Raw genomic sequence first — 9,922 nt, 5'->3', positions numbered from 1 at the left:
CTCTCTCTCTCTCTGTCTCTTTGGTCAAATTTAAAAATTAGTAACAATGATAATAACATATCAAATTAAATAAAGAAATGATTTTTTAAATTATTTATTTTTAGTTTGATCAGCGTGGGGGGGAATGAGAAAGCAAGCCACCAGGTCAAGGACTGAAACCATGGTCGGCTATGTGGGAGTCCAGTGCCCCAAACACCATGCCACCTGCTGGCCCACTGATTTTCTTATCATTTGTACTCCAGTTTCTTTATGACATATTTTCCATTTTCCCTTTTTGCACACTTCAGAACTATGAAAGCCCATGTTCATGTGGATTTTATTTGCTTTTAAATTCATGTACTTTACTTTCACAAATGTACTCTTATAAATGCTCTTTCTGGTACACAATATAGGAGACATTTTTTTCTTATTACTTTTTAGGCTGGGAATCTATATGTGAGACTGGAGAATTAACACCAAAGGAGGACCTTTATGAAGAACAGTCATCCCAGAAGATAATAGAAACACTTACAAGGTATGACTTTGAGTACTCCAATTTGAAAGAAGAGTGGAAATCTGAAGGCCATTTTGAGAGGCAGCTGGCAAATCAGAAGGTTTATTTCAAGGAAGAGACAATCACTTATGAAGAATCCCTTGTTGATGAAAGAGAGCGAAAATATAACAAATCCTGGGGAAGTTTCCATCAGAACACACTGCTTCATACACAACGGATAATCCTCAAAGAGGAGAAAGTACATAAACATGGCACATGTAAGAAAAGCTTTAAAAAAAAATTAGTGCCCATTAAGTCCAAGAGTGTCTATGCAGAGAAGAAATTTTTGAAATGTAATGACTGTGAAAAAGTCTTCAGCCAGAGTTCATCTCTTACCCTTCATCAAAGAATTCATACTGGAGAGAAACCCTATAAATGTGTAGAATGTGGAAAAGCCTTCAGCCAGAGATCAAATCTTGTTCAGCATCAGAGGATTCATACCGGAGAGAAACCCTATGAATGTAAGGAATGTAGGAAAGCCTTTAGTCAGAATGCACATCTAGTCCAACATCTGAGAGTTCATACTGGAGAAAAGCCTTATGAATGTAAGGTATGTAGGAAAGCATTCAGCCAGTTTGCCTACCTTGCCCAACATCAGAGAGTTCATACTGGAGAGAAACCCTATGAGTGCATTGAATGTGGGAAAGCTTTTAGCAATAGATCATCCATTGCTCAACACCAGAGAGTTCACACTGGAGAGAAACCTTATGAATGCAATGTCTGTGGGAAAGCATTTAGCCTTCGTGCATATCTTACTGTACATCAGAGAATACATACTGGAGAAAGACCCTATGAATGTAAGGAATGCGGGAAGGCCTTCAGTCAGAATTCACACCTTGCTCAGCATCAGAGAATTCATACTGGAGAAAAACCTTATAAATGTCAGGAATGTAGGAAAGCATTCAGCCAGATTGCCTATCTTGCTCAACATCAAAGAGTTCATACTGGAGAGAAACCCTATGAATGTATTAAATGTGGAAAAGCATTTAGCAATGACTCATCCCTTACTCAGCATCAAAGAGTTCATACTGGAGAGAAACCTTATGAATGTAATGTTTGTGGAAAGGCTTTTAGTTACTGTGGATCCCTTGCCCAACATCAGAGAATACATACTGGAGAAAGACCCTATGAATGTAAGGAATGCAAGAAAACCTTCAGGCAACATGCACATCTTGCTCATCATCAGAGAATTCACATTGGAGAGTCACTTTCCCCACCCAATCCAGTTAATCATCAAGTCTTATAGCTCCTATTTCCTAAATATTTCTGGAATTTATGCTCTTTTTTTCTATTTTAATATTGTCACCTACTCTAAAGTTCATCTTCCCTAGCTAACTGCTATATTATTATGACAGGTCTCCTTGTATCCATTTTTCCTACCCTTAAACCCATTTCCCACAACGTACCAAACTGATCTTTATAAAATATAAGAGTAGGGAACCAGCAGTTGGTGTAATGGCTATGTCGCTGGACTCCCACGTAGTCGACCGCGGTTCGAGTCCCAGACCCAGTGGCTTAAAACACGCCGGGCGCGTGTGCGTACGTGCCCAAGATCCTGAGAGGAGAATGGAAGAGAAGGGATTGCGACATGACCATCCCTCTTGGGGTATAAGAGTACACATATCATGGTCTCCTGTTACATTTCTTTTTCTTCTTTTTTTTTTTTTTTTTTTTTTGCTTTCTATTGTTCTTGGACTAACATCCACTACCTTTAAAATCATCTAATATGCTCTTCATTATTTAGCTGTTATATACATTCAGCTTTATTTTCTTCTAGTCTTTTCTGGGCAATAGACACTAACCAGGACTAAGAGCTTTGATTCTGGAATATCATATCTTTACACTTCAATGGCATTTTGTGACTTTGAGCAACTTGCTTGACTTACCTAAACCTCAAAGATTTCTTTTTTTTTTTTTAAGAGGTTTTTGCTATAGGGCGCATGCATTCACCAGAAAAACAGAAAGAGAGACAGAAAGCGGGAAATAACCTCCCAGGGAGGATGGCCATGCCACAATCCTTTCTCCTCCATTCTCCTCTCGGAATCTTGGGCACACACGCACACATGACTGGCGTGAGTTTAAGCCACCAGGTTCAGGACTCGAACCACGGTTGACTACATGGGAGTCCAGCGACATAGCCATTATGCTAACTGCTTGTCCCAGAGATTTCTTTAATTTTAAAAATGGAGACAAGGAAAGATACTGTATTATAGAAATCTGAGTATTAAATGAAGTAGTGTCTGTTATAGATTGATGATATTAAATGAGAAATTTGCATGTAAAATACTTCACACAATACATCAAATATAGCAGATATTTAATAAATAATAACAGCCAATGTGCATTGAGTACCTACTATGCCCCAGGTACTGTTCTATGTTCTCAACATATATTAATTCATTTACTTATCACAGCTAAAACAAGGTTCCTTAGTGGATAAAATAGAGCATTCCTGGAAAGTACCAATTGTAAATTGGAAAAAATAAAAAAATAAAGAAAAATTCCTGAAATTTTAGAACATAAGTGGGAATCTTTGTACTATAAGTGTGTGATTGACAACAGACATGGGTAGAACTGTAACACTTAAAACCCAATTTTAGGAAGTTTCTGAAGAGAATGAATTATGGAAATAATCTGTAAATGAGATTCACTGAGAGGAGGCAGAACATTTAGATCAGGAAAAGAATAGAGGGATCAGCAGATGGCCTAATGGCTATATTGATGGACTCCTATATAGTCGACCCCATTATGAGTCCTGGACATGGTGACTTAAAGTCACACTAGGCGCATGTACATGCGTATCCAAGATCCCAAGAGGAGAATGGAGGAGAAGGGATTGCAGTGTGGCCATACCCCCTGGGGGGTTGATCTCTTGCTTTCTGTCTTTCTGGCAAGCACATGCACCCTATAGCAAAAACCTCTCAAAAAATAAATAATAGAAACAATCACAATTATTTTATTAATTTTTAAAATTTTTTAAATTTAACTTTATTTATTTATTTTAACTTGACCAGAGAGGTACAGAAAGAGAGAGAAAAAGAGAAAGGAAGTCTTCAGGTCCAGAACTCAAACCATGGGCAGCCGTGTGGGAGTCCAGTGTCCTAAACCACCACGCCACCTGCTGGCCCCCACAATTAATTCTAAGAAAACCAATAAATACACAAATAAAAAGGCATCAGACCCAGGTAATTATATGGGTGAATCCAGGTAATTTTGAAAGCATGTAAATTGTTCTATACTGTAGAAAAATATAAAGTTTCTAAGTTTTTTATCCAGTGGTTGCAAAATTGAGGAAGGAAAACTAGATTTATATTAATATAGTAGTTCATTCATTCAGTGAATATTGAGTACCTGCTATTTGTCAAACACTGTTTTAAGCATTAGGAGACAATAATGAGCAATACAAAGACCACATTCTGTGGAATTCAATTCCAGGGGCTCAGGTGGTTAATAGTTAAATATAAAACAATAGATTTTCTAAATCCAGGAAACCAAAGAATACCAAAATGAGTTGAGGACCATTACATAGCCTAGGCTGGTGAGACTCAAGACAACAAAACTGGCAATTCTTTCTAATCATATATTTATTGCAATTCCATTCAAAGTCCCCAGTGGACATCTTGCCCTTTAATTTCACAAGTTTGTTCTGAAATCCATCCATCAAGCGGTAAATTCTGGGGCCAACAGATAGCTTAATGGTTATGTCATTGGACTCCCATGTGGTTCGAGTCCCAAACCTGGTGGCTTAAACCTCGATGTCAGGCATGTGTACAGGTGTGCCCAAGATACCAAGCGGAGAATGAAGGAGAAAGGATTGAGATGAGCCATCCCCCTGGAAGGTGATTTCTCACTTTCTGTCTTTCTGTCTCTCTCTGTCTCTCTGGCAAGCACATGCACTTCAGAGCAAAAATCTCTTTTTTAAAAAAATGTAAATTCTTGGGATCAGCAGTCGGCATAATGGCTATGTCGCTGGACTCCCATGTAATTGACCGCAGTTCAAGTCCTGGACCTGGTGGCTTAAACTACACTGGGTGCGTGTGCGTGCCTGCCCAAGATCCTGAGAGGAGAATGGAGGAGAAGGGATTGTGGCATGGCTATCCCCACTGGGGGGTTATTTCTCACTCTCTGTCTCTCTCTGTATGGCAAGTGCACACGCCCTATAGCAAAAACCTCTCCAAAAAAATGTGTAAATTCTTAAGGACAGCAAAAAAATTATTGAATTTAATCTATTTGTAGAAACCTACCATATGATAATGATGATTCACACCAATAGAGGAAGGGTGGATTTGTGTTTATTAGAATAATTGAGTATATGTCAGTAGTAGTAAGGGAAGTGCAAAGTAAGAACACAGTGAACTATTTCAAAATTGTCATGATACTAAAAGCATCACAGTACTGATGACTAGAAAGATATGGAGTAGTAGGAATATTTATACATTGTTATTGGATACAATTGTATTTATCATAATTTGTCAATATCTAACTTGAAGATATAAATACTCTTGGATCTATTGATTCCACACTTGAACCTCTATAGAGTCTCTTCTCATGTTTGATGGAAATACACATGAAGGTCCACTGCAGCACTGTTTGTGAGAATGAAATGTTGAAAGCAATCTGCATAACCATTAGGCTGAATATAAATTAGAACACAAGTTGATATGAACAGCTAGAGATATCAACATGGATAGATCTCAAAAACAGAATTAATTAAACTGAACTAGAGAGTATTTTGTGTGAAACAGTACCACTTTTAATATAAAGTTTGACATGAAAATTATTTTCCAGGGCTAAATACTATATAGGATGAATATAAAAGTATTTATGAAAATAGTCATCAAATTAAGAACAGTGGTAACCTCCCAGGAGGAGGAAGAATTATATTAAGGAAAGGTTGCAAATTATTACTTATTTCTTCTAAAGGTAAGCAAATATAACCAATTCTAAAAATTTGATAAAGCTGGTTGTGGGTATATGGATTAGTTATTTTTCTTTCTGTATAATTAACACTATTTCACAATAAAAAACCTTAAAATGATTTTCCTTTGTCAGTTATTCCCTTACTGTATTGCAAATATGTCACTGGTGTTCCTGTATTCATCATTTACTTTCTTCAGAAAGAAGCTAACACGTAATCAACATCCAGAGGCAACAACTGTTAACAATTTGAAAACTATCCTTCTGAGTTTGAGCATTTTGAGAATGAAACTAGGTTTCATAAGCCTATTTAGTTTTCTTATGATCATTTTTAATGTTTACAGGGCCCCATTCTGTATGCACTATGATTTATTAATTAATTTCCTGTTATGTCCAAACTAAATGTAAAGAATTGTTATGGACCAAATTCTATCCTTTCTGAATTTGATTTTCTCAGATATTGAAGAGTGATCATTCTTTTGTTTTAGATCTGTACTTAATGGTAGCTATTATTTATTTTATAAAATATGAAAGAGATAGTGAAAGGAAACTGGGAAAGAAAAATGGTGTGAGGTGGTTATGGTAGAAGCAGAAGGTGAAGACTGAAATTCACCTTATATAGGGAGGTGCTAAATAGGAACAAAGATAAGTAGTTACTCTGGATTAAAATATGTATGCCTGGGAACCAGGAGATAGCATAATGGTTACATCACTGGACTCCCACAAAGTCGACTGCTGTTCAAGTCCTGGACCTGGTGACTTAAAACTCACACCAGCTGCATGTGCATGCATGCCCAAGATCCTGAGAGGACAATGGAGAAGGGACTGTGTCATGGCCATCCCCCCCCCCGGGGTGTGGTATCTAGCTTTCTGTCTCTCTGACGAGAACACATGCCCTATAGGAAAATCTCTAAAACAAAAAAGATGTATGCCGGTGGTGCCGTTTTCTCTCCAAATTCTTGGTTACTTTTTGCAAGCCATGGAGAGTGACTTTTATCTGCATTACTACGTGGGTCACAAAGGCAAGTTCAGCCACGAGTTCCTGGAGTTTGAGTTCAGACCTGACAGGAAATTGAGATATGCAAACAACAGCAATTACAAAAATGATGTCATGATCAGAAAAGAGGCTTATGTACATAAAAGTGTGATGGAAGAACTAAAGAGAATAATTGATGACAGTGAAATTACCAAAGAAGATGATGCTTTGTGGCCGCCTCCTGACCGAGTAGGCCGGCAGGAGCTTGAAACTGTCATTGGAGATGAACACATTTCTTTTACAATATCACAGATTGGTTCCCTTATGGATGTCAATCAGTCCAAGGATCCAGAAAGCTTACGAGTATTTTATTATCTTGTCCAGGACCTGAAGTGTTTGGTCTTCAGTCTTATTGGATTACACTTCAAGATTAAACCTATCTTGATTGAATGTTGGTGTGGACTTGAGGGGGATGGGAGTAGTTTTTAATTACCATTATGAGGAACTTTTTGTGTATATCAGAGCAATATTTTTTTTATAAACTGTAAATGATCCACTTTAATAAATACATGATAAAATAAAAAGAAAAAGATGTATGCCTAAAGTAACTTAGTCACTGCAATTATAATCAATATCCAGCAGAACTTTTTGGTGGCTTAAAAATTTTAATTACATTTTTCTGATTTACAAATCAAATGGAAAACTAGTTTAGTTTAAGTCATGGGTTGTTTTGTTTTGTTTTTGTTTTTGTTTTTTTGGAGAGGTTTTTGCTATAGGGCACGTGCGCTCCCTAGACAGACAGAGAGAGATAGAGAAACCGAAGCGAGAAATCACCCGCCAGGGGGGATGGCCACGCTGCAATCCTTTCTCCATTCTCCTCTCAGGATCTTGGGCATGCACGCACACGCGCCCGGCATGAGTTTTAAGCCACCGGGTCTGGGATGCGAACCAGGGTCAACTATGTGGGAGTCCAGCGACACAGCCATTACGCTAACTGCTGGTCCCAGTTTAAGTCATGTTTGACCCAAGCTATAGCACAGTATCTTAAAATAGTTAAGGAAATAAATGCTCAGTTTATGTTCTTTTGTCATAGGTCCCTAGGATTTGGAATATCACTGTGCTGTTTAGGTCCTGTACCCATAAAGAGCTCTGAAGTGGGCTATAGTCTCCAGGCAGTCAGTTGATCAGGAATATACTCCATGGCATATAGACTGATGAGCAGATTCAAGAGCTAGTGGATATGAAGTGGTTCAACTTAGGGTTTTTATTTAGAGTTCCCTAACTACTGATTGTGTAGAGCATACTTTCATGTGCTTATTGACCATTTATAAATCTTTGGAAAAATGTAGGATTATATTTTTTAAAGATTTTTAAACTTTATTTATTTATTTAAAAATTTACCAGAGAGGGATAGAGTGAGAGTGAGAGAGAGAGAGAGAAAGTGAGAAAGCAAACTGCCAGGTCCAGGACTTAAACCATGGTCAGCCATGTGGGAGTCCAGAACCCTTAACCATCATGCCACCTGCCAGCCCCGTTAGGGTTATATTTTTATTGTTGAACTGTAAGAGTTCTTTATACATTTTGAATACAAGTCCTTTAAACAGATATATTATTTGCAAACATTTTCTCTCATTTTGTAGATTGTCTTCACTATCTTCTTGTTTGTTTTAGGGTATTGTTTTTGTTTGTTTGTTTGTTTGTTGTTTTTGGTTTTGTTTTTGTTTTCCTCTAGGGCACACGCACTCACCAGAGAGACAGAAAGCAAGAAATCTCCCCCAGGGGGAAGCTGGCCACATAACCCTTTCTCTTCCATTCTCCTCTTGGGATCTTGGGCATGTGTGTGTGCACACACATGCCTGGTAAGAGTTTCAAGCCTTTGGGTCTGGGACTCACACCACAGTTGGCCAAGTGGGAGTCCAACGACATAATCATTATGCCATTTGCTGGTTCCAGAACATAAACCTTTAAAATTCAGTTTGCTAGTATTTTGTTGAGAATCTTTGCATTCATCTATAGTCAAAAGGAATACTGACCTGTAGTTTTTGTTTCTTGTAGTGTCTCTGGCTTGGAATTAGCGTAATAGCTCATAGGATGAGTTTGTGTGTCCTCCTCTTAAATTTCTTAAAGAGTTTGAGGAACATTAGTGTTAATTCTTCTTTAACCATTTAGTAGAATTCACCAGTGAAGCCATTTCATACCAGGCTTTTCTCGCATGTTTATTTATTAAATTTGTCTTGTTACAGTACTATTCAGATTTCTATATCTTCTTGTGTCAGTTTTGTAGTTTGTATGTTTCTAGTAGTCTACCCATTTTATCAAGGATATCAAAATGGTTGGATTACAGTTATTTATAATATACTCTTAAAATTCTTTTATTTCTGGGAACCAGCAGTTAGCGTAATGGCTATGTCACTGGACTCCCACGTAGTCGACCGTGGTTCGTGTCCCAGACCTGGTGGCTTAAAACTCACACCGGGCGCATGTGCGTGCATGCCCAAGATCCCGAGAGGAGAATGGAGGAGAAGGGATTGCGGCGTGACCATCCCCCCCTGGGGGATGATTTCTCTCTCTCTCTCTCTATGTCTCTCTCTGTCTGTCTGGTGAGTGCATGCGCCCTATAGCAAAACAAACAAACAAACAAAAAAAAAACTCTCAAAAAATTATTTTATTTCTATAAATTTGGTAGTAATACTTGCATTTTCATTTTTGGTCTTAGTAATTTGAGTTCTGTCTCTTTTATAGTCAATCTACTTTGAAGCATGTCAGTTTTGTTGATATTTTCTAAAAATATCTGGGTTTGTTGATTTTTTTAGCTTAAAAATTTCTGTATTTTGTTTATCTTTGTGCTAATCTTCATTATTTCCATCTTTTCCTGATAGCCTTGGTTTTAATTTGTTCTTATTTGAAATCATATGGTAAGTTATTGATGTGAGATTTCTTTCTAATTGTTGAAGAGCACTAGAGAGAGACAGAAATTGGCGGGGGGGGGGGCTTCCAATTATGCATGGTCATGCCACAATCCCTTCTTCATTTCTTCATTCTGTTTGAATTTGAGGCACTCATGTACACACACCTGGCACGTTTCTTAAGCTATGTGGCTGGGATTTAAACCACAGTTGGCCTTATGGGATCCAGATCCCTTAATCACTAGGCTACAGGGCTATTCCAAGATTGTTATTTTTCAAACATATATTTATAGGTAATTATTTCTCTCTCACTACTACTACTTCTGCTCTATCTATAAATTTTGTTATTTTAATATTTTTGTTTTCATTTATTTTTAGTACTTATTATTATTCATACATTAAATCACTATACATCATTTAGATTGTGAAGACTTTACCCAGCATGATTTACACCTCAGTTCAGCTCAGTTGAGACTATTATACACTTCCTTGTCAACAGATAATAAACCTTATCTGTGTCCCACAAGTATCTTACCTCTCCATTTCCCCCGCCAAATTTCCTTTCCTATGCTCTTTTCCTCCCACACTCTT

The 9,922-nt window shown here is 37.6% G+C and overlaps 1 protein-coding gene and 1 pseudogene across 1 annotated transcript in view; both read left to right on the top strand.

Annotated features, from left to right (window-relative positions):
• LOC102491431 (zinc finger protein 793) overlaps window positions 1-9,922 on the top strand; it is a 73,472-nt gene that overhangs the window by 29,357 nt on the left and 34,193 nt on the right. The window contains exon 5 of the mRNA XM_014582595.2: window positions 421-1,735. Coding sequence (XP_014438081.2) covers window positions 421-1,735 — 1,315 coding nt within the window. The remainder of the gene's footprint in view (window positions 1-420; window positions 1,736-9,922) is intronic.
• Window positions 6,332-6,944, top strand: LOC102491013 (protein mago nashi homolog pseudogene; annotated as a pseudogene).

Source organism: Tupaia chinensis, unplaced genomic scaffold (assembly GCF_000334495.1).
Source record: "Tupaia chinensis unplaced genomic scaffold, TupChi_1.0 Scaffold143654_1, whole genome shotgun sequence".
Lineage (NCBI taxonomy): Eukaryota > Metazoa > Chordata > Mammalia > Scandentia > Tupaiidae > Tupaia > Tupaia belangeri.
Note: the sequence above shows the minus strand (reverse complement) of the source record. Positions and strands in the feature narration are given on the sequence as shown.